Genomic DNA, 25,448 nt, shown 5'->3' with positions numbered 1-25,448 from the left:
CCTACCAAATTTATTCCCTCTCATACCAGCCCAGGCTTTCATGACCACACTCTACCTGAAAGAAGCCTATCTGCACATACCCATTCAATCTTCCCACATGAAATTCTTATCCTTTTCCGGACCCTCCTCTCACTTCCAATTTACTGCATTGCCCTTTGGTTTGTCCATTGCTCACAGAGTGTTCAGAAAATGCCTAGCACCTGCCATAGCCTATTGAGAACACAGAGGATTCAGATTTACCCCTACCTGGACAACATCCTGATCCTAGCAGACTGCAAGGAAACCCTGTTAATCCATCTAGAGTTCACCATGTGCCTACTCCCAAGACTGGGGTTCACCCTCAACTTCCCAAAATCCTCCTTGACCCCACAAGACAAAACATTTCTGTGTTGCAGGATCAAGACAGACATAATGAAAACCTTTCTTCCCCAGGACAAAGTTAGCTCCCTGTCCTCCCACTTCAAAGCCCTTCGGCAGACCCAGCAAAAAACTGCAGGGCAGTTCCTACAAACCCTGGGCCTAATGGTAGCCACCGTCCCCATGCTACCACTAGCTGGAATGCACTTGCGAAATCTACAGTGGTATCTAAAAAAAAATGTATGGTCACACACAGCACCAACATCCTCTAGAGCAAGAAATCACTCTCCTGCCCTGCCTTCAGTCAGAGCTAAAATGGTGGATTCAGCAAGTTCAGCTGAACTTGGGCCTTCCACTGCAGTTACCCACCCCAAACTAGTTCATATATACAGATGCTTCAGACCTAGGATGTGGAGCCACAGTGGCAAACTACAGGGTTTAAGCAAAGTGGCACTCTTCCTTAAAGAACAAACACATCAACGTGAGGGCAATGACAGCAGTCCTTCTAACACTGAAAGCCTTCCTTCCAATCCTACAACTAGGTGTTCTCCAAATAATAATAGACAACACCACAGTTATGGGGTACCTCAAAAAGCAGGGAGGGACAAAAGCATACCACCTTTGCAGATTAACCTTACTAATCTGGGACCTAGCTTCACAATGCAATTTGTCCCTGCAGGTAACCTGCATCCCCCTCGCAGGACAATAAACAAGCAGGCCTTGTCAGCTGGACATCCTCTCCAAATCATGAATGGATGCTTGACAGGAATGTCTTTCTAGATATTCACCAGTGGGGCACACCTCAAGTAGATTTGTTTTCCCCTCCCCCAGAACAGGCAACTGCAGACCTTCTGTTCCAAGACCTACTCCCCACTAGCTTGGAGAGTAGATGCATTCACCGTTTCATGGAAGGGAAGATTTCTATATGCCTTTCCTCCCTTCCCATTAATTCAAAAGGTTCTCCTAAAAATAAGGAGAGACCAACCAAAAATGTTGGTGACCCCCCCCCCCCCCCCCCACTGGCCAAGGCTGCACTGGTTGCCCTTCTCAGTCTAGCCAAGGGCAATCACCACAAGTTACCCAACAAGGTGGACCTTCTGACACAAAAAGGAACCCTCATCCACCCGCACTTGCAGATGCTGTCACTGACACTGTGGGTGATAAACTTCTAATTTCTTTCAGACACCACTACTCAGATGACATGCTTTCAGTTCTGAGGGAGGCCAGGAAACCTACTACAAGAAAATGTTACTTGGCTAAATGGGAGAGATTTTCAAAATGGTGTCTGGGCAAGGGCAAGGATCCATGCATCGCAGATCCCCCCCCCCCCCAGTTCTTGCCTTTGTGTGTCAACTAGTAAAGGAGGGACTTTCTTGCTCTTCAGTGAAAGTCCACCTTTCAGCAATCTCAGCCTGTCTGCCACTAGACCCTCCCCTACTAGCCAGGCTCAATGTGAAGCTATTCTTAAAAGGGATCATGCACATCAGACCACCAAGAAAACCCATCCCACCACCCTGGGAGCTGAACTTCATCCTGGAAAAACTAACCCAGTCTCCATTTGAACCTGCTAGTATGGCTACTCTGCAAATGTGCACATGGAAGGCAGTCCTGCCAGTGGCCATAACTTCAGCCAGAAGGGTGTCTGAATTACAGGCTTTAATGGCCTGCCCTCCATACTCTACCTTCCATAAGGACAGGGTAACACTAAGAACCAGCCCTTCCTTTATGCCGAAGGTGGTCAATGATTTGTCCTTAAACCAGTCTAGTAATCTACCCACCACCTACCCCTCTCCCACCAGTGAAAGTGCGAGAATACTCCACTCTCTGGATGTACACAGACAGCTAAGGTTTTAGCTAGACAAAACAAAATCCATAAGGAAATTCAATCAGCTCTTTGTTTCCTTCCACCCCAGGGCCCTGGGCAAAGCAGTCTCCAAAAAAACATCACATGTTGGATTAGAAAAGCTATTTGCCTATGTTATTCACACCATGGCAAAAAACTCCCATTGAGTTAAAGCTCACTTTACCAGGACAGTGGCAGTCTCCAAAGCCTTCTTAAAAGGACTTGACACTACATCCATACTAAAAGCAGCCACATGGTCCACCATTCACCAAACATTACAAGTTAGACAATGTCTCCAGAGCATGTGCAGGATTTGCCAAAGCAATCCTGTGGGGCTTTGTGGAATCAGCTTCTTCTACCTCCTCCCTTCCTTCCAACTAAGCTGTGGTATTCTCCCACATGAAGAAATACTGCAATATAGGAATAGAAGGACATAGAATAGTTGTGTAAAATCTTACCATAACCATAGATGTCATTTTCTTCACTGTTGCAGTATTCCTTCCCACCCACCTAACCCCCCCCCCCTTATCCTTTGCTCGCACTCATTACTGATCTGTCTTAGGTCTCCTGGGGGTTATACCCTACCCTTTGACCAATTTAACCACAAAATGGCTCTTTGATCCTGTGACTGACATCACTGGCTACTCTACTTACTCCTGTCCAGATGGGCTTTCAAGTTCTGAGGTCTGTGCATGCAGATGTCACATTTAAGTTCCTTGGTTTATGGCCCTACGTGTGACGTCCTATGCAACTGCAACAGCCAAATTGAAGCTTTTGTATTGGAGTGGACGTACGGGTCGCCTGAGGTGGAAAATCCCACACCATCAATACTGCAACATGGAAGAGAAGGACATCTATGGTTATGGCAAGATTTTACACAACTATTCTGTCTTAGTTGCTTCTAAACTGAAGAGTCTTCTGTCATGATGCCACCTGGGTTTTCTGTAGCTTGGAATTCTGACCCACCTATCAGATTGGACAGATTGAATGAACAGGATATGAAAGATGTCCTTCATGGATGCATCTGCAGTCATAACAACTGGGTTGTCCTGTCGTCAGGCAGCCCTTCAGTCGGCCGGATTCCAAAGTCCGGGTCCGGCTTCGGCTGATGTCGCACTTCACCCGACGTCATCTCTGTTGGTCTTCGGGTATAAAAGCATCAGCCGACGCCATTTTCCTCAGTCTTTCTTGCGCGTGGCCAAGCAGAAGCTGTTCGCAAGTGCCGGTCGGTCGGATCCAGAGATTACTTCTACCGAATACTACTTCGAAGACTTCTAAAGCTAAGTACCCCGTTGGGGACTCTTTCTTGCCTCAGCCGATGTCAGAAAAAGTTAATTGTTTAACCTGTGGGAAACAAATACCTCATAAAGATTTCCACTCTTATTGTCTGCCTTGTTTAGGCCCAGCCCACGGCGTAGCAGCCTGTTCGGCCTGTGCTTCTTTCAACCGCAACGCTTAGGCGTCGGTCGGAGTTTGCAGAACAGTTTTTCGGTTCTGATTTTGCGTACATTATGCCGTCGGATCCTCCGACTACCCAATCTGCCAAAAAACGCAAAGATAAAGACCGACACTCGCGGTCCGCGGTTTCGGCCGAAACCATGGTTAAGCAAACCGCGAGTGTCTCGGTTTCGGCCGAAACCGAGAAAACTGATCAAAGCACAGCTGAACCTATTCCTACAACTGAGGCCCCTGCTACAACTCTTGAATCGGCCTCAGAAATTTTATCCACTACGGTGGTTGACTTATCAGACACCATTCCCTTGGATGTCTCTACTCCAGCACGTGGTGCTGCTAGGCCTCCAGCAGCCATGTCCATTAAGGCCTTCGCCAGGGCTAAAGCAGCCAAGACTACTAAAACAGTGCCTGTTAAACCCCCCACATCCAGGCCCTCTTCTAGTTCTCAAATGCTTACTTTGGCAGAAGATTTAATTTCATTAATTAGAGGATCTCAATCTCACCCAGACAGGGCCTCTCAGCCCCCAGAGAAGAGACCTAGGGCAGAGCCCCCTGAGCCAGTGTCCTCTGATGATTCTGCTGATGAATCAGACATAACTGACCAGCCAGAGGCTCCTTTCTCCAATTTTGAAGATTCTGATGCTGAAGAATCCATTCCAGCTGCTTCCCACCAGAAGAATTCTCATTTGGGGAAACCTTACATGCCATGAGAGCAGTTCCAATGGCAGCAACAGGATTTTTCAGACTCCAGAAAAAGACTTAGGACCTTTCTGCACCTCCCACAGCACAGGCCCTTAGCTATACCTCCTGTTCTCTCTGTGGTGGATGATGCTTTCAATGATGTCTGCTCGCTCCAGATTCTTTACCCCAACCCCTGCCAAACCAGACAGATTTTACAGGGTGCCAGATACTCATCACCACCTTTACAAGGCCCCACTTGCAGACCCAGAAACTATATCCCAGGGTCCCAAGGCAGTAGCAGCGACCATAGCTAAAAACCCTATTCCTTCTGAAAGGGAAGCAAGGTCATTAGACAGATGGGGTAAAAGGTCTACACTTCAGCTACTTTCTCAGCTAGAGCTTTAAACTGTCAGTTTCACATGATACAATACCAAGAGTTTATGCTTGATCAGTTAACTAAAAACTAACCACTGATGAATCTCTTGATAAGAAATATGTATTAGAAATGGTAAATAACATACAACAGGTTAGCAACCATTCCTTAAAATGTGGCTATGATGCACTGGAGGCTTCATTTAGATCAGCCATGACTGGCACAGTGATAAGAAGGCATGCATGGCTAAAGGAGCAAGCTTTACGGATCATGTTAAAGCTAAGTTGCTGGATGCTCCTATGGACAAGACAAGTTTGTTTGGTACACCTGCCCAGCAGGTTATGAAGAAAATGGAAGAAAAGGCAAAATCTGTTCAAACTGTTAAAGATTTCTTGCAGGTTCAACCCCAAGGTTTAGCAGGAACTGGCCTGCCAAAATTGGTCCTTTCCTGACTCCACAAAATTTCAAAGGGGCAGGAATAGGCGTTCCAGAGGCAGAAACCAATCCAGAGGAGGTGCCTACAGAGGACGACAGTGGCAAGGTAACAACAGAGGCACAGACACAACCACTGCCACTACATCAGCACAACCACAGTGACTTAACCTAAATCCGCCTATCATGGAACAAATAGCAGCTCCTCTAGGCGGAAAGTTAACCTTATTTTCAAAGAACTGGCACTACATAACAAAAGACAAGTGGATTTTACAAACCATAGATCAAGGTTACGGTTTCACTTCCACACTTTACCAGTCAAAGAGGAATGCCAAATCTACCTCCAAATCAAAAAACAGAGGCTCTACACCAGATAATGGAGTTAGCAAACATGAGAGCTGTGGAAAGAGTGCCAACAGCAGAGCAAGGAAAGGGGTTCTACTCCAGACTATTCCTAGTTCCAAGAAAGGAAAAAAGTTGGAGACCAATTCTCGACCTGTCCACCTTAAATACATACATCATTGTCCCAAAATTCAAAATGCTGACCCTACAGCAACTTCTTCCCATGCTGGGCAAGGAGTCTTGGCTGGTAACTCTAGATCTCAAGGAGGCATACCTGCACGTCCCCATTCGACCAATCTGCAGAACATACCTCAGAATTCTTGCAGGATCAGAGCACTATCAATTCTCAGCATTGCCCTTTGGCTTATCTACTGCGCCCAGAGTATTCACAAAATGCCTGGCATCAGTAATCGCCCATTGCAGACTACAGGGAATTCAAATTTACCCATACCTGGACGACTGCCTGCTACAAGGGGACAACAAAAGCAAGCTGACAACAGATTTACAAAGGGTCATTTACTTGCTACAAGCACTGGGATACACAGTCAATTTACAAAAGTCAAGGCTGATACCATCCCAAACAAGGACATTCTTGGGCGGAATTGGACACAGTGAAACAAATGGCATTCCTGACTACAGAAAAACAAAAAACTTCCTCTTTACTTCTTGGCACTAACAAAACTGAACAAGTTAACAGCAAGAAAAGTACTGCAGGCCTTGGGCTTCATGGCATCATGCATAATCTTGGTCCCATTTGCCAGACTACATATGAGAAAACTACAGTGGTACCTAAAGAATTTATGGTCCCAACACAGACACAGCCTAGAAACAGAAATCCCACTAATTCCATGCTTAAAACAGGAGTTCCTATGGTGGGCTCAGGCATGCCAGTCAAACCCAGGCCTACCCTTTCGCAGATGTCAAGCAAGCCAGACCATCACAACAGACGCTTCAGACCTAGGATGGGGGGCCCACATGCTGGACAAATGCGTGCAAGGATTGTGGACACAAGATCAACTTCACCTGCACATCAACCTAAAAGAAATGCTGGCAGTAAAACTGGCAATCCAAAAGTTCAAACCATTTCTCAAAGAGGGCCAGTTGATGATAAGGACAGACAACACCACAGTCATGTGGTACATCAACAAACAGGGAGGCACTCATTCATACCCCCTATGCAGAATGACCTTGGAGCTGTGGACCCTGGCACTCAGCTACAACATCCAGTTACAGGCAATATTTGTACCGGGAAAAGAAAATACTCTAGCAGACATATTAAGCAGAACCACATCGGATGCCCACGAATGGAAGCTGCACCCGGATATCTTCAAGACCATCTCAAAGAAATGGGGAATGCCTCAGATAGATCTATTCGCATCACCTCTCAATCACCAGCTCAAAAATTCTGCACAAGGACATTCCACCCACTAGCATGGAAAGTGGATTCTCTCCTTTAGCTGGAAAGGCCTAACAGCATATGCATTCCCACCTCTTCCTTTGATACACAAGGTACTACTAAAAATCAAGGAAGAACGTCCAAGGATAATCCTGATAGCTCCAAACTGGCCAAGACAACACTGGTACCCACTGCTGAGGAGCATGTCTCGAACAATATGTGGCCAATACCCTGATGCCTTTGATGTTAACTCAGAACAACTACAGCATCATACATCCAAACCTAAAAACGTTGCAACTGACTGCATGGAACATCACATAGCAGCAGCTAATCCAGAACTTTCCCAAAGAGTTAAAGACATTATTCTTGAAGCACGCAGACCTTCAACAAGAAGGAACTATGCTGGAAAATGGAAAAGGTTTGTCATTTGGAGTACGGAAAGAGGAAAAGATGTGTCAAACATAGATATGCCTAACATTCTGGAGTATCTGGCCGAACGTCTTCATTCAGGCCTGTCCTACTCCTCCATCAAGATACATGCATCAGCTATTCCAGCAGAATACAGCCTTGATCCACCTGTTTTTTCGCACCCTTTGCTCAGGCAGTTCCTCAGAGGAATCAAGAATGTAAAACCTCCAAGGAAACCACCATTACCAGCTTGGGACTTAAACTTTGTGCTAGAAAAGTTGACACTATCACCCTTTGAACCAGCAGCAACAGCAGACCTACAACACCTGTCATGGAAAACTGCTTTCCTACTGGCAATTACTTCAGCAAGGAGGGTTTCAGAACTACAGGCCGTAATGGCAGTGCAACCCTTCCTAATCTTCCACCAAGATAGAGTGTCCATGAGGACTAATCCTACATTTATGCCCAAGGTGGTATCCAGAGTGTCTTTAAACCAGGCAATCCACCTACCTACCTTCTTTCCCAACCCACAAAACAGAGGGAAAGAATACTGCATACCTTGGATGTACATAGACAGCTACGCTACTACTTGGACAGAACAAAAATAGCAGAAAGACTGACCAACTTTTTGTAGCCTATGCAACAGGAAGGGAAGGAAAAGCTATTTCCAAACAGACAATCTCCAAATGGATAGGAAATTGCATATGATTCTGTTACTCCTTCCATGGAAAACCAATTCCACAGAACATAAGACCTCATTCTACAAGGGCAACAGCCACTACCACAGCCTTCTTACGAGGAGTGGCAACCAAAGACATTATCGAGGCGGCTACTTGGACCTCCGTGCATACATTTGCCAAGCATTATAATTTGCCTCTATATTCCAGATCCCGAGCAGGGTTTGCCACTGCTGTACTGCAAGGGATCCTAAACACACCGTAATCTACTGTTATCCTCCTCCCCTAGTTGGCTATGGTATTCTACCCAGTTGTTATGACTGCAGATGCATCCATGAAGGACATAGTACAGTTTTGTACCTACCATAAATGTAGATGTCCGAACTGGATAGCATCTGCAGTCAGGATTACCCTCCCTCCTTCCCCTCTGTGGTACTCCTAGGGTGTTTACCCTCCTAATAGCTAGCTGGTGGGGGGGAGTCTTTTATGGTGTATTTGTTTGTATATATGTACATACATGCTTATTGTTGTGTTTACCTCTATCTTTTTGGAAACATTGGCATCTATCCAAATTTTAGCCTTCAAGAGGGCTACTGGCATCTGGGGCAAGAAACACTGAGGAAAATGGCGTCGGCTGATGCTTTTATACCCGAAGACCAACAGAGATGACGTCGGGTGAAGTGCGACATCAGCCGAAGCCGGACCCGGACTTTGGAATCCGGCCGACTGAAGGGCTGCCTGACGACAGGACAACCCAGTTGTTATGACTGCAGATGCTATCCAGTTCGGACATCTACATTTATGGTAGGTACAAAACTGTACTTTATGTACTTAGCGTAGTGACAGATCCTTTCATTCCACTCCATCCGATATGACAACCCTCCCCCTTCCCTTTGAAGGATTGTCACTTCATATTCCTTGTGTCCAAGGCTTTACGAATTGGTTATTTATTTTTTATTTGTTTTGACATTTGTTGACCAGGATAGTCCGATTTGGACAGAGCCCTTTTTCAGCGGAGGCCCGGGGAGAAAAGCTCCAATGTACAATAAAAGAATACAAAAATAGATTAAAAATTCTGCTATTTTCACAATACACAGCAGAAGAATGCAAAAATAATGGAACACAAATTTCATTAAATACACAAATAGAGTAATAATTGATGTTAGGTAGTCCAATCTCACCTTCATTTTTACATACGAGTTCGGAGCCGAACCTCTGCTCCGACTCTGCCGATTTACAAGCTGGAAGACTTCTGGTTGGCTCGTGGCTAAGCAGGTATCCCATGGTGCACCAATGCAATCCCCAGATCTTGTTTGCCACGTCGACGAGTTCGGATGTGCTTCTCTTGGCTCTGGCTAAGTCCTTTTCAAATTCTTTACGTTCATAGTGGATATTGCATATTTAGTGTTATTTACTGTTATCTTATAGGCTTTTGCCTAAGTTGTCTTTGTTGACTTTTTTGACTGTAGTAGTATTAGTATCCTGTGCGCCAGTCAATTAGGCGCCGTTGTGCATTTTGCCTAGGTAGAGCATTAGTTTTAGCATTTTCTTTCCGCTTTTAATCAACAAGAGCTCCTGTTGATTTATTTGTACTGCTCAGACCGTTTTGGTCTCTTTTGACTTAACTTGTTGTCTTTGGCAGGGATCCGCTAAGGTGATATTTATAGGATTGCTGTTGCTAGTTTCTTTGCCTTTTAGTAGGTTACAGAAAATGTTGTGTTTTTGACATCTCAGATTTTTTCCTGTGTGTCTGTGTTAAATACTTGGTCTGTTTAAGTGAGAAGACCTAGTTTCTGTTACACTGGGCTAGGCCTGTTTAACTTAGAGGACCTAGTTCTCGTGCAACTCTTCTGCAGGGCTAGGTCCGTTTTAGTTAGAGGACCTAGTCCTCATTTATTCTCTCTCTTCCTATCACCGCTCTGGTTTTGCGTGTGTGTCTGCAATGTCTAAGGATAGCAAGGAGCACAAACCTTTTGGGTTAAAAAAATGCATGAAATGCTCCCGGAAGATGTCGTTAACGGATGGCCACAGTGGCTGTGACTACTGTTTGGGGGCCATCCACTTGCAAGAATCATGCATGTTCTGTTATGCTTTCTCTCCTAGAGTTTTACAGGAAAGAAAGAACAAGCTGATACTCAAAGGTCTCTTGAAACCAGCCTTTGAGGAAGCTTTATCTAGTTCGTCTGCTTCCTCCAAGTCCACTGAATCCAGATCGGAATCAAAATCTTCAAAAAGGCCTTCTCTGGCACTGGCTGGTGTCTTGGAGGCGACTACGAAATTACCAAAATCTGCCTCCTCGACTCCTCAGTCTTTGGAGCCGAAGGAGAGCATCTTGGTATCAGAGTAGGTCACAGGTGCTTAGGTGCTGACTTCTGAACCATTGGAAATAGCAGTTGACTCTACTGCTCAGAGCTGGTCTGTAGAATCCCTACCAGTCTCCTTGCTAATCAAGTCTCCAGTGCCTCCTAGGTCGAGATCCCCTACTTTTTCTTCCAGATCTTCCAAGAGCCTTTCGGAAGATGTGGAGAGGGTAGTACTGAGACTCCTGAAGTCTGCTCTCTCTGCCTATATTTTTGTTGGCTCCAACCCAGTTGGTTCCGGAGACACTAGGTCCAGTTTTGCCCTCATCTGTTATTCCTCCTCCGAGCCTTGTTGGCCTTTTGGAGTCCGAGTGCTTGTTACCAGCAGAGGAACTCTCTGTTCCGGCTCCCCTTGCTGCTACATTGGAGCAGAGTTCAGCTCTGACACGCTCGGGTCCATCCGTCATGTCCAGGGACCAAAGCTCTTCTGTCAGCGCCAATGGGGAGGGTTGGAATCAATATTCTTCGGTTCCGAACCTTCCTCTCGGTGCTTCTGCCAGGGTGAGCTAGGACCCTTCATCTATTTCGGAGCCTCTGGCTCTGGCGCCAACCTTTGTCTCTTCGGAGCAGGAGAGGTCTTTGGAGCTGGAGAGGTCAGCTTTTGAGGTGATGAGTGTGCTGTCTCAACCTACATCCCCCTGCCAGTGGTACAAGCACCCCCCCCCAAAGGCACCCACTTCATTCTCAGCACCTACTCTTTCTGGACACAGCAGAGACCCACAGCCTCAGGAGCCACCGGCTGGTGGCCCCCACTCTTCCGAGGCCTCCCCAGAATGTCCCTTTGAGGACCCCCCCCCTGGAAGATGGTATGCAAGAGGAAGCATATTGACTCCCAGGATGAGTCTCTGACATCGGACACATTTTCTCGAGGAGTCGGAAGGGTCCCCCAAGTCATTCTCTGTGGATATCCTGTGGATCCTTAGGCAGAGGTGCGACTGGCCCTGCTGTCCACCCTTCTGATGAGGAGTCTGTGTACCTGAAGGCTTTTGGGTCTCTCTGCATCTTGGGTGTCTCCACTTTTCGACGAACTAATGGATCTGGTTAGTCGGAAGGAGTGGGATACTCCTGATGCTGTGGAGCCAGCCCCCAGAGATCAAATAAGTTTCTGTCTGCCCCGCCTGGAAAAGAGTTCTTGTCTAAGGGTGTTCCCGTAGATGCCATGGTGGTGGCGGTGGCCATGAAGGAGGAGTTGGCGGAGACTTCTTCCTCTGTTCATCCGCCAAACAAGGAGACCCGACAGATTTGGGAAGGTGTATTTAGTTCAGCGGCATGTACACTTTGATCTCTGAACTATCTTACTCACTTCACGAGGTTGCAGAGGGATCTCCTCAAGGAGTTAGGAGATTCCATACAGGGTGCTTGTCCTGAGGGAGTCCCTGATAGGATTTCTGCTCAGTTGTCCACCCTATATTCTGTAGTTAACTCCTCCATGCGGCTGATGAAGCGAGCAGAGCAGCGGGTTCAGGAGTTGCTCTTAGGCGCCACTCCTGGATGCACCTGTGTAATTTTGTGGAGCCGTTAAGAGTCCGTTTGATGGTTCTCTTTGTTTGGTCCCAAGGTGAAAGAAACACTCACTCGGTGTGAGCAAGAAGGAAAGACGACTCTGCCGTGGGAGTCCATTTTACCATTCCCTCTCGACCATACCCCAAAGGTCAAAGGGGAGGTAAAATGTGGTTTAAAAAGTCCCAGAGGGTCTTTCCGGACACACAGAGTGAATCCTCCTTCAGAGGCTGAGGAGGAGGAAATGGTAGACGTTGCCCTAGAAGCAGGGGCTGTCCGCAATACCAGCAAGGCCGTGATTCCTTTCGAGGGCAGCCTTATCAGCGCTCCTGATGTGGGACCTGACTACGTTTCTCTGGGGCCAGTCGGTGGTCACATCTCTTTGTATTTAGAAGCCTGGATAAATATTACCCAAGACAAGTCAGTGCAAAGAGTTGTTACTAGAGGCTATATCATACCCTTTTCCCTTCCACCGTTTGTTCCCAAAAAGATCCCAGATGTTCCACCCAGTCACAGGGATCAGGCAACTGTGGAGATCAAGTTGCTCTTAAAAAGAGTCATCCAGCCCATCCCAGCAGACAAGACAGGATCCGGAACTTACTCCAGGTTCTTTTTAGTCCCAAAACGAACCGGGGACTGGAGGCCAATTTTGGACCTCAGCAGATTAAACGAATCCGTGAAGGACAAGTTTCGCATGGTCACACTACAGTCAGTACTCCCGTTGTTAGGGAAAGACTGTTGGATGTGCTCTCTGGATCTCTGAGACTCCTACTACCATATAAAAATGGACAAAGCATCAAGGAGATATCTGCGCTTTTGGCTGGGAGCCAGTCATTATAAGTTTTGTGCTCTGCCCTTTGGTCTCACCACAACCCCCCAGGGTGTTCACCAAATGCATGGCAGTAGTGACAGATCACATGAGAAGTCAGGGATTCCAGGTGTTTCCGTATTTGGACGACTGGCTCCTGACCGCCCCCACCAGGCATCTACTCATCCAAAACAGGGATGCCACCATTCAACTTTGTGCTCTTCTAGGGATCTCCATAAACTGGGAAAAATCTGCATTACTGCCCTCTCAATCTGTGATTTTTATAGGCGCAGGGGTAGACACAGTGGATATGACGGTTCGTCTCCCTGCCGAAAGAGCACAAAACCTCATCTCGTCTTCTGCTTCGGAAAGTCAAAGCAAAATGGGTTCTTCAACTTCTCGGTACGATGGCCTCAACCATTCTGTTAATACCTTTAGCCAGGTTGCACATGAGAATCCTCCAATGGCTCCTGTCATTCCAGTATCTACCGCTGAGTCACCCAATCCTAGGGACAGAATCATGCAAAAAGGACCTTCTTTGGTGGATAGACCCTAGCCACTTGTTCACGGGAGCTCCCTTCGTTCCTGGGGGGACATTATCTTGGCAGGACTGTCCACGGCACATGGCAAGAAGACAAGGCTCATCTGCTTATCAGTGTTCTGGAGATGAGGGCGGTGCTTCTGATGTTGCAAGCACTTCAGGCCTTCTTCCTCCAGGGACAATTGCGATACAGTCGGACAACATGTCTGTTGTGTGGTATATCAACAGTGTGGTACCAGATCTTGCCCACTCTGTCGAGAGGCCATGTGAGTTTGGGAATGGGCGATTTCTTCCCAACGCTTTCTGGTGGCAACGCACATTCCGGGGACAACCAACGTGATAGCTGACGAGCTGTGCTGGGCAATCTTCCTGCCTCATGAGTGGTCTCTGAAACGGGAAATAGTGGAACAGATTTTCCGGAGATGGGGACAGCCTTGCTGCGACCTTTTTGCCAGCCCAATCAATGCCAAGTGCATCAGCAATTTTTCCCTGATTTCCCCCTCCGGGGAAAACACCCAGAGACGCTCTGGTCCGCGATTGGCCCACGGGACTTCTGTATGCCTTTCCTCCATTCCCTCTTATCTCCAAAGTGATTCAGAAAGCCAATCGGCTGGGAAGCAAGTTGATCCTCATTGCTCCTTACTGGCCTCGTCAGGTCTGGTTCCCCTTCCTCGAGCCTCTTCTGGACGATCCTTGGATTCTGGACCCAGTTCCAGATCTATTGTCCCACATGTCGGATTCGCTACATCCCTCTCTCCACACCCTCAAATTGACAGCATGGCTGCTCCAGTTCCATCTCTAGTCAGGCTTCATAATGTTTTTTCCTCAGTGTCACATATTCTCTTATCCTCACATAAACCCTCAACCAGAAGGCTGTATGACAGTAAATGGAAAAGGTTTTCTATTTGGGCACAGAAAATGAATGTGGATCCTTACACTGTTCCTATTCTCGTGATTCTGGAATTCCTTTCAGAGCTTTTTCAGCAGGGATCTGCCATGGCCACCATCAAAGTACAGCTGGCGGCAATCTCTAATTTTTATTTCGGGTCCCCAAATGCCAACCTTATGTCTCATAAGCTATGCAAGACTTTCTTGAGAGGGGCCACTTTATTGAGACCACCATTACAAGAACCTGTGGCTTCTTGGGACTTAAATTTTGTGTTGCACAAGTTGACATCCCTTATTTTTGAACCTTCTCACTCATCTTCTTTAAAACATTTGTCTTGGAAGACTGTGTTTTTAGTAGCCCTTACGTCAGCCAGACATGTGTCTGAGTTACAAGCCATGTCTATTAAGCCACCTTATTTAATCTTTCATAAAGGCAGGGTATCTTTACGTACCAATCCTTCGTTTGTTCCCAAAGTTTGTTCTAATGCCACCTTAAATCAGTCAATTGAGCTTCCAGTTTTCATTCCCAATCACTGTAATGCAGCTGAATATCATTTCCACTAGCTGGATGTTCATAGACAGCTATGTTTTTATTTGCAACAGACCAAAGAATTTCGGAAGTCGGTCCAGATGTTTATCATGTTTCACTGTTGCAGTCATTACAATTGGGTTATCCTGCTGGCAGGCTACCCGCAAGTCGGCCTGAGTTCCAAAGTCTAGGTTCAGCGTCAGTTGCTGTAGCCTCCTCCCTGACGTCAGTGCGCCAGGGGTATAAAAGATGCAGCTGATGCCATTTTCTTCAGTCTTTCTTGCCACGTGGTGCCTGAAGCAAAAGCAGTTCACAAGTGCCAGTCGGCAGACTCTTGAGATTTTCAAATTCGAATTTCAGATCCGAAGTCTTCATTAAAGCTAAGTACCCCGTTGGGGAAACTTTTTTCTTGCTCCAGACCGATGTCAGAAAAAGTTAATATTTGTATTTCTTGTGGGAAGCAAATACCTCGTAAGGATTTTCATTCTTACTGTATACCTTGCCTAGGTCCTGACCACGGCATTGCTAGTTGTCGGTTTTGTGCTAGATTTAACCAACGCACTATTAAGTGTCGGTACAGTTTTGCATTTCATTATTTTGGCAGAAGATTTAATTATATAATGCCGTCAGAGCAACCGACTACCGGAGTTTATAAAAAGCGCAAAGAAAAGGACAGGCACCCGAGGTCCAAAACCGACTATGAGGCTTCTGCTAGGTCTCTTGCCGGTTCTCAGTGAGCAGCTTTCGCAGCCCCTGACGCCCGCTACCTCAGAGCCACAGGCCGCTTCCAACTCCCACGTGGAGCCGACTAGGCCGCTGGAAACTCAAGGTATTGGACACTTGGAAACTGTTCCCTCAGATGGATCCGGAGCCACTGAGCAGGCATCGGCTTCTGAGAGTGTTTTCAGGCCTTCACAGTTGTATGTAAAACCAGCTTCAGCTTCAAAGGCAAAGACTAAAGCAGCTCTAAAGACAAAGAAACAAGTACAACATTTTCCTGGACAGGCCTCCATGCCTAAAAAACAGATGCTTAAAATGGCCGAAGACCTAATTACTTTGATCAGGGGTTCCCATCCCCTCCTGATGAGAGGCCTAGGCAAGAGAGAGAATATGCATCTTCAGATCAGGTTTTCATTTCCTCTGATTCCACTTATGAACAGGAATATTCTCTTCCTCCCTATGAGGATTCTGATGCTGAAGAATCTATTCCTTCAGCCTCTCCTCCTGAGGATTATTCTTTTGGGGATACCCTGCATACTATGAGGGAGCATTTCCACTGGGAGAGCCAAGATTACTCAGAATCCAAGAAAAGGCTCAGAGACTTCCTTTTATTACCTCAGCACAGGCCTCTTGCTATTTCTCCTGTTTTAGACATTGTAGATGATGTTTTTTCAGAGTGCGGACTGTGTCCTGACTCTGCCACCAGCTCCTGTTAAACCAGACAGATACTACAGGGTTCCTGATTCACATAAATTTCTTAATAAAAACCCTGCTGCAGACACAGCAGCTATCTCTCAGGGTCCCAAAGGGGTCAAGGCGTCCACTGCAAAAAACCCTATACCCTCTGATAGGGATTCAAGGGCCCTGGACAGATGGGGGAAAAAGATTTATACTTCTGCTACCTTGGCTGTAAGAGCTTTAAATTGTCAAATTCATATGCTTAAATATCAGCAATATCTAATGTCACTGCTTAAACAGAAAATGTTGACAAATTCAGAATGTGCAGAAAACAAAGAAATGCAGGATTTATTGCATGCAGCTGAACAAAGTAGGAAAGCATACTTTGCAATGTGGTTTTGATTCTGTAGAGGCCTCTTGCAGGGCCGCTGTTACAGGTTCTGTCATTAGGAGACATGCTTGGTTAAAAGAACAGAATCTGCCCGATCATGTTAAAGCAAAATTATTAGATGCTCCATTACAACGTGATACCTTGTTTGGTGTTAAAGCAGAAGAGGTGTTGAAGAAAATGGAGGACAAAGCTAAGTCTATGCAAGCAGTCAAGGATTTCTTACAGGTACAGCCTCCCAGATTTAGCAGGAACTGGCCTGCAAAGAATTGGTCCTTTCCAGTGTCAGACAGGCTACAAAGAGGCAGATACGGACGCCCCAGAGGCAGATCACAGCCCCAAGGCTCATACAGGCCTAAACAATGGGGTGCTTCAACCTCCAAAAGCGGAGAAGAAAAATCACAGCCGTACAGGAAACAGTCTCAATGACTTTCCCCTGCCAGCACCAAGCACTTATCTTCTGGCAGCTCCTTTGGGGGGAAAACTAGCACTTTTTGCACAAAATTGGCACATGATCACCCATTCACCCAGGACAAATGGGTCTTAAATATCGTATCCCAGGGCTACAGGTTCCATTTTCACACCCTGCCAAGGCCAAACAGTATGCCAGACCTGCCACGCAATCAATGGGCAGAGGCACAAAAACAAGTTTCATCCCTCATGGACATGAGGAGCCATTCAGCAAGTACCACAGCAAGAGCAGGGACTAGGATTTTACTCAAGGCTGTTCTTGGTGCCCGGAAAGGACAAAACCTGGAGACCAATACTGTACCTGTCTATCCTGAACACATTCCTGGATATTCCAAAATTCAAAATGTTAACTCTGCAGCAGCTTCTGCCCATGCTGGTCAAGAAGGCTTGGCTTGTGACTTTAGACCTAAAAGAGGCATACCTGCATGTCCCAATCAGACTGTCATGCAGAAGATACCTCAGATTTATAGCTGGCTCAATGCATTACCAATTCTCTGCACTGCCCTTTGGCTTATCTACTGTGCCCAGGGTCTTCACAGAATGCCTGGCACCAGTAATTGCTTTTTGCAGACAAAGAGGAATTCAAATATATCCTTACTTAGATGACTGCCTTATTCAAGCAGAGAACAAGGACACTCTACTACAGCATCTGGCGTTTGTAAAAGCATTACTAACAGGCCTAGGGTACACAGTAAACGAAAAGAAATCAAAACTCGTACCCTCTCAAGAGATAATATTCCTGGGTGCAAGCTTAAATACAACTGTCCAGATGGCTTATCTCACGTCAGACAAAAACAGACAACTGACTACTTATTTCAAAATGTTGGTAACAAAGACCCAGTTATCTGCAAGAAAAATTCTGCAGGCTCTGGGCTTCATGCCATCCTGCATTCTGCTAATTCCATGTGCAAGACTGCATATGAGAAAACTTCAGTGGTACCTATAAAGTGTTTGGACTCAACATTGCCACAGCCTGGAAACAGTAATTACCCTCATTCCCTGCCTGCAACAGGAGTTTCGATTGTGGACAAAAGCCTGTCACCACAACACGGGACAGCCATTCACCTTACCCACAGCCAGGCAGACATTGACAACATATGCATCAGATTATGCCTGGGGGGCCCATATGGCAGGAAGATGTATTCAGGACACATGGTCCGCAAGTCAAATGCATCTACATGTCAATCAAAAAGAGATGCTAGCAGTTCAAAATGCCCTGACAGCCTTCAAGGATCTATTTCATCCAGGACAACTACTGATAGACAGACAATACCACAGTCATGTGGCACATAAACAAGCAAGGGAGCACACATTCCTACCCCCTCTGCAGACTAGCCATGAACTTGTGGGACACAGCATTGACTTAACAAGTACATCTGCAAGCACAATTCCTGCCAGGAAGGATAAATACTCTGGCAGATGAACTAAGCAGAAACCTAATGGATCCCCACGAGTGGAAATTGGATCCACAAGTCTTCAGCATGATAACAAGGAACTGGGGATGCCCGGACATAGACCTATTTGCCTCCCCTCACAATTGCCAACTACAAAGATTCTGCACAAGGACTTATCACAAGCAAGCATGGAAAGTGGATGCTCTATCTTTCAGCTGGAAAAACCTAACAGTGTATGCCTTTCCTCCTCTGCCTCTCCTCCCCAAGGTGGTACTCAAGGTCAGACAAGAGAAGCCAAAAATGATACTGATTGCCCCAGACTGGCCCCGCCAGCACTGGTACCCAATCCTAAAGAGCTTGTCTCATTGCCCAGCTTGGACATTACCTCAAATTCCTCACTTATTGACCCAACAAGACAGTCAGATACTGCACAGCCAACTCAGGACCTTAAACCTGGCAGCATGGTGGATAATGTAGCCATTCAAGACACACCTCTTTCTAAAGCAGTTATGGATGTTATTTTGGCGGCCAGGAGGCCTAGCACCAGAAAATCTTATGTAGAAAAATGGAAGAGATTCTGTGCTTGGAACCAGGCACAAGGTATTGACACGACTGTTCCAAATGTTCCTCAGATTTTGCAATACTCAACTGAGATGCTGGATAAAGGCCTTTCCTTTTCATCAATTAAAATTCATGCTGCTGCCATTTCAGCTCATTACAATACAGAACCACCTATTTTTTCTCATCCATTACTAAGGCAGTACCTCAGAGGGACCAAAAACATAAGACCCCCAAGGAGAGCACCAATACCTGCATGGGACCTCAACTATGTCTTGGAAAAACTTACACTGCCTCCGTTTGTGCCAGCCTCTGCAGCTGATATAAAATTCTTATCCTGGAAAACAGCTCTGCTCCTAGCAATAACCTCCGCTAGACGAGTCTGAGTTACAGGCAGTCATGGCTGTGAAACCTTTTATCATTTTCCATCCTGACAGGGTTTCTCTGAGGGCAAACCCTACATTTATGCCTAAGGTAGTGACCAGTGTGGCCCTTAACCTAGCAATTCACTTGCCTACCTTTTACCCAAACCCACCGAATAAGGGTGAGAGACTTATACATTCTTTGGACATTCACAGACTGCTACGCTTCTACTTGGACAGAACCAAAGCTTTCAGAAAGACTGAACAACTTCTAGTAGCATATGCTGCAGGATCACAAGGAAAGCCTATCTCAAAGCAGACTATTTCAAAGTGGATAGGCCACTGCATTCGTTTCTGCTGTTCACAGCATGGCAAATCCGTGCCTAAGGGCATTAGGCCACATTCCACCAGAGTAGCAGCCACTTCAACAGCCTTCCTCAGAGTAGTACCAACCAAAGACATCTTAGAGGCTGCAGCTTGGAGTTCAGTGCATACTTTTACAAAGCACTGTCACTTACCTCTCTACTCTAAATCCAGGGCAGGCTTTGCCACTGCAGTTCTGCAGGGCCTGATAGCCTCTCCTAATCCTATTTAGCACCAGCCTTCCAACCATAGCTTTGGGATTCAACCCAATTGTAATGACTGCAACAGTGAAACACGATGAACATTGTACAGTTGTGTACCTACCATAAATGTAGATGTTCGAGTGTATTCACTGTTGCAGTCCAGGTTACCCTCCCACCATCCCCCTTTTCCTTGCTGGGACTTATCTGTATTTCTCTAGTCTATACAACCTATGTGGTGTATTTGCTTGTAGATGAAGGAAAATTTTTTTGGTTATGCATGCTTATTGGCATTAGTGAGCCTACCATTTTAGGGGCACCTGACATCTGGGGTAAGAAAAACTGAAGAAAATGGTGTCTGCTGCATCTTTTATACTCCTTGCGCACTGACGTCAGGGAGAAGGTGACAACAACTGATGCCGGACCTAGACGTTGAAACTCAGACCGACTGTGGATAGTCTGCCAGCAGGATAACCCAATTGTAATGACTGCAACAGTGAATACACTCGAACATCTACATTTATGGTAGGTACACAACTGTACTTTATTTCTTTTTCTGACTGTAGATTGGGCTTACCAGTTTCTAAGGTGACATTGTCTAATTGGATTTCTAGTTGCATAGCCTTCATCTACAATTTGGAGGGCAGACCTTTACCCCACAGGATCAAGGCTCATTTTACCTGGTCTCTGTTTACCTCTGCACCATTTCAAGCCAGGGTACCACTTGATCATATTTGTGCAGCAGCTACATGGGCTACCCCTCACACCTTTATTAACATTATAAATTGGATTTGGCATCTAGGGGTAGAGCATCCTTTGGCTCCATGGTGCTCAGGAGTATTTTCCAATGAGCCACCCAAGAATAAGGCACTAGGGATGCTGTCCCATATGTAAAAATGAAGGTGCGATTGGACTACCTAACATAAAGAAGTTATGTACTCACCATAACATTCCATGTTGGTAGTCCATCTCTCACCCTTCATTTTTACCAACCCCCCCCCCCTCCTGCCCCCATCCTGGAAGATCTGGAGGTAATAATTTGTCTTGGTTGGTGACCCTGTAGTATTGGTTTATTGGTTAGGGTTTTTTTCTGCTTCTAGCGAGCAGCAAATAAGATCTGGGGATTGCACTGGTGCATCATGGGATACTTGCTTAGCCACAAGCCAACCAGAAGTCTTCCAGCTTGTAAATCGGCTGAGTCAGAGCCGAGGTTCGGCTCCTAACCACTTATGTAAAAATGAAGGGTGAGATGGACTACTAACATGGAACGTTATGGTGAGTACTTAACTTTTTAATTGCATTTAAATAAGGAAGGCAAGTGAGAGTTTAACACGGATACAGTTAGACAGCAACTTAGTGTTATAATGGAGTCAGAGCAGATGGGGGGTAGTTGAGGGGGTTGTAAGTAGGATACATAGGGGGGTAGGAGCAGTGGGATTTGTGGGGGGAGTTTGCAGCAGTTAGTGTTGAGGGGTGATTATGAGTTGATAGGTTCATGGAATGCCAATTGTGAGGGTATTGGTATGAAATAGGTAGCCTGTGAAGAGTTGGGAAAGGTTATGTACTTACTGACAAGAGGTAGGTAGGACAGAGCAGGCCTTGAGGTTTAAAGGTAGAGGGTGGGAGGAAAGAGACGTGTGGGGAGGAGGGGGGTTGATGGGTAGTAGGGAGGGAGGATGAGATGGGGATAGTAGGATGATGAAGGGAGGGTGAGAGAGGGGTGAAGAGACCAAGATGTGTACTACTTTCAAGTGAGGAGGTTGCAGGGACAAGTTGTGAGGTGGGTAAGGTAGTGTTTGAGAGACATTTGAAAGTGTGGGTCTGGGTAGGCTTCTTAGAGTGAAGGGAAGCTTGTTCCAGAGGATGGCTGTAGAGTAGATGTACAAGTTCTGTCCTACAAGTTTGTTAGGTTTGTAAATTTGTAGCAGATGTTGATCTGAGCTCCTAAGTGATCGAGTGGGAGTGTAGAGGGAGACTAGTGAAGAGACACTTGTAGAAGAGGATGATTTGTTGAGAATGGAGTGGATAATGAGTAGTTTGGTAAGTTTGAGGTGGTTTGGAACTCAAGCCATTGTAGTGACTTGAGGGCCAGACAGTGGTGAGATTTGGGTGGTAAGTTTGCAGCAAATGTAGCCACTTTGTTGTAGGTAGATTCAAGTTTGAAGAGAAGTGTAGACTGGAGGTTAGTATAGATTTGAGCGTTGTAGAAGAGGTTGGGGAGGAGTAGGCATTGGCTAGAGTTATTCTAGTTTCAGGAGTAAGACATTTTTTATTTCTGTAAAGACCAAGCTTATGATGGGTTTTCTTAATACTGTGGTGAATGTGAAGGTCAAATTTCAGTTGGTTGTCTATGATTTCTCCGAGGAGCTTGGTATGGGTTTTTGGAGCTGTTATGGTGTTGAGTGAAGAGATGGTGAAGGAGGATTTAAGTGAGGAGTGGGATTTTCGGAGAAAGAGTAGCAGTTTTTTTTTTTTTTTTTTTTGGGTTAAGTATGAGATGTTGAGTTAGCCAAGTTTCGGTGTGGTTAAATGATTGTGTGAGGGTTAGTAGTTCAGTTGGGTTATCAGCTATAGATATGATGGTAGTCATCTGCGTACTGTATGAGCGATGATTGGGGACGGGAGTTGTGGAGTCCATTGGTAAAGATGTTAAAAAGGAGAGGTCCAAGGATGGAGCCCTGTGGGGCACCTGTTTTAATAGGGAGAAAGGGAGATAGAGCAGAGAGCCATTTGACAGATTGGTGCCGGTCTGAGAGATAGCTGCTAAACCAAGAAATAGTTGTTTGGGAAAAGTTAAGTTGAGAGAGTTTTGAGAGAAGGATTGGATGAGAGAGAGTGTCAAAGGCTTTGGACAGATCTAAGAATAGACCAGAAATGAGTTTGTTGCTGTCTCTGGTTAGGGTGATGGCATTGGTGAAGGAGACGAGAGCAGTGAAGGTGCTTTGGTGTGAATGAACGCCGTGTTGGGTAGGGGTGATCAGGTTGTGTTGTAGGAGGTGGGCCATGATTTGTTTGTGTACACAGTGTTCTAGGACTTTGGAGAGGGGAGAAAGTATAGCAATTGGTCAGAGGTTTGAGAGTTCTAAGGAATTGCCACCTTTGTGTATAGGAGTTTTATAGAATATTTTTCCAAAGAGTTGGAACAGTTATGTCCGATTTTTTTCAGGCATCAAACTAAATCTGAAATAACTAGGGGACAGGTGCATTGTGGGAGGGAAGAATCCTTAAAGAGGCTCAAGCTGGAGCACTTTCTGCTGGCTCAGATCTAAGCGGTGGCTCAAGGACCTGCATGTTGTATTGGATGGACTGGAATGAATGGATCTGTTACGGCAGGTACATAACTTTCTTTTTAAGAAGCTTAAAGCAGGTTTTATAAGTGCATTGAAAATTGAAATTGAAATGTTTTAATTCTGTTAGGAGCCTAAAAAAGAACACTGAAAGATCCATAGAGAATGAGTAGATACAATGCATGGTCATTAAGCTGCAAGTAGGAAATGTTTAGAAACAGGAAATGTTCTCTTGTAGAAACTTGAGTGTCGAGAATACTTGATTTCTTTTGCTGACAATTTATCTATTTCGTTCATCATAGTGCCAGAACCTGCTAAAGTCAGTATAAGCCAGCCTCGGCCTGCCAGCCCTAAGAGTGGAACTTCCACAGCAGCCAGCACCAGTAGCAATGCCAAACGAGTCCCAGCCAACAGTCAGCTGCAGGCATCACCTAGGTATTCTCGTGAAGTACCACCAAGGTTTCGACACCAGGAACAGAAACAGCTGCTGAAGCGTGGTCAGCAGTTGCCTACAATAGCTGCAAATCTGGGACCTGTAGCTAAAGCTGTAAACGGCCAATCAGTAGTTAGCACTGTTGCAGTTGCACATCCAGTGATCAACGGCATTATAAACCAAGCAAGTAAGAAGTCATTGATCCAAAACTACATGAATGTTGCAGAGCAGCAATAATGTTAAAATACCACTTTATACCAGTCTGTTAGCAGGGCTTAATGTAAAGAATTCTTAAATTGGGTTGCTGAAAGTCAGTTATAAAGTGTCTGGTTTTGGCTGTTGCAGTTTGGTTTGTATTACTGGATCTCTGTGACTTCCCATTGGCAGAATGTTTTGCACTGTTGATACCATTCTTGCTACTCTGCTAAAAATGCTTTGTTTTAATGTTTGTGCACCATTGTTTTTTTTTTTCAGAAGAGACTTGAGTTTGTAAGTAATGTTTTTCTCTTTATTTTCTTGTTCGGGAACAAATTCCTGAGCATAAAAGTTGGAGAATTGAAGGTTAGCTCTAAGCATGATGCTTAGTTATTGATGCATGCAGCAAGTGAGATGCAGACCTCAATTGGAGAAAAAAATGGCCTGGTTTATACATAATGCCACTTCTATGCAGTAAAATTGAAGCAGGTTGCAAAGCACGAGTGCAACATTTTTCTAGCTGTTTGGGCTTACAGCTGTGCTGCAAGATTTGTGCTAAGTCTTAACTTTTTTGTCCATTCCTCAATTGATGGGCTCTGATTTGACCTCAGATCCATCCATGGCCACACAATAGACTTTAGACTCCATAGCTCGAGATCCACCTTAAAACATATTCCCCCAACTACTCTTGAGATATCCCAGATCTTGTTTGCTGCTTCAGTGATGAGAAGTAGTCACTATTAGTTCGAGTGACTTAAGTTTAAATTAGTGCACTTTTTTTTTTTAATCTCCATATTCTACAGTCCTGTTTTTTTATTCTGTAGGCTAAATTCCTTCTCACGCCTCCCCTTTGCATATAAATGTCTTGCTGTTTCAGTGTTGCAGTATTCACTACAATAGGGATCTCCTGCCAAGGGCAGCCCAAAGTGTGGCCAGTGTACCAAAGCCTTTAGGTTGCTTTAAGGTACACCGTATGTCACAGTAATGCTCCTGGTGTAGCTTAGGGCATAAAGGTGATGTTCGGATGTACCGTATTCAGAACTTCTTTGTCTGAACACTCTTTGCTTTGCTGGTTCACCAAGCTGTTGCAGATAAGTGCCCAGTTTGTTTTTTAATACTTTCCTTTTATTATATTGTTGCTTGTGGAGTTTCATGCCATCCAGGAAGGGTAAATGCCAGTGTGGGAGACACATTCCCCATAAAGACCACCACGAACAGGGTCTGATGTTCTTCGTGTTTCACTGTTGCAGTCATTACATTTGGGTAATCTGTTGGCAGGTTGCCCTCAGTCAGCCTAAATCCTAAAGTCTTGGGTCCTGCGTCAGTTGCTGTCTTCTCTTCCATGACATCAGGTTGTCAGGGGTATAAAACATGCAGCCAACGCCATTTTCTTTAGTCTTTCTTGCCACGCAGTGCCTGAAGCAGAAGCATTTCGCAACTGCTGGTCGGCCAACTACTGAAATATTCACGTTTGAGATTCAGAACCTGAGTCTTCAATAAAGCGAAGTACCCCGTTGGGGAAACTTTTGCCAGAAAAAGTTAATAACTATTTTACTTGTGGGAAGCAAATACCTCATAACGATTTCCATTTATACTGTATTCCTTGCCTAGGCCCTTATCACAACGTGCCTGGCTGCCGGTTTTGTGCTAGATTTAACCAACTATTAAGCGTCAGAATATTTTTGCATCTAAGTATTTTGGAAACGGATTTAACTACCCAGAGATGTCGTCGGATAGCAATCTGGCTACCGGAGTACATAACGCAAAGAAAAGGACAGAGAAAGGCAGTAGAGATCCAAAACAGACGAC

At 45.5% G+C, this 25,448-nt stretch overlaps 1 protein-coding gene across 7 annotated transcripts in view; it reads left to right on the top strand.

Moving 5' to 3' along the window:
• TNRC6A (trinucleotide repeat containing adaptor 6A) overlaps nt 1-25,448 on the top strand; it is a 3,393,689-nt gene that overhangs the window by 1,359,978 nt on the left and 2,008,263 nt on the right. For 6 of the 7 annotated variants that reach the window (XM_044089241.1, XM_044089240.1, XM_044089239.1 and 3 more), the window contains one exon: nt 23,314-23,631. In XM_044089241.1, coding sequence (XP_043945176.1) covers nt 23,314-23,631 — 318 coding nt within the window. Of the gene's footprint in view, nt 1-23,313; nt 23,632-25,448 lie in introns of those variants that run through there. The other variant, XM_044089244.1, reaches the window with a different exon arrangement.

The sequence above is a fragment of the Protopterus annectens genome, chromosome 12.part0, assembly GCF_019279795.1.
Source record: "Protopterus annectens isolate FY-2018-M chromosome 12.part0, PAN1.0, whole genome shotgun sequence".
Classification (NCBI taxonomy): domain Eukaryota; kingdom Metazoa; phylum Chordata; order Ceratodontiformes; family Protopteridae; genus Protopterus; species Protopterus annectens.
Note: the sequence above shows the minus strand (reverse complement) of the source record. Positions and strands in the feature narration are given on the sequence as shown.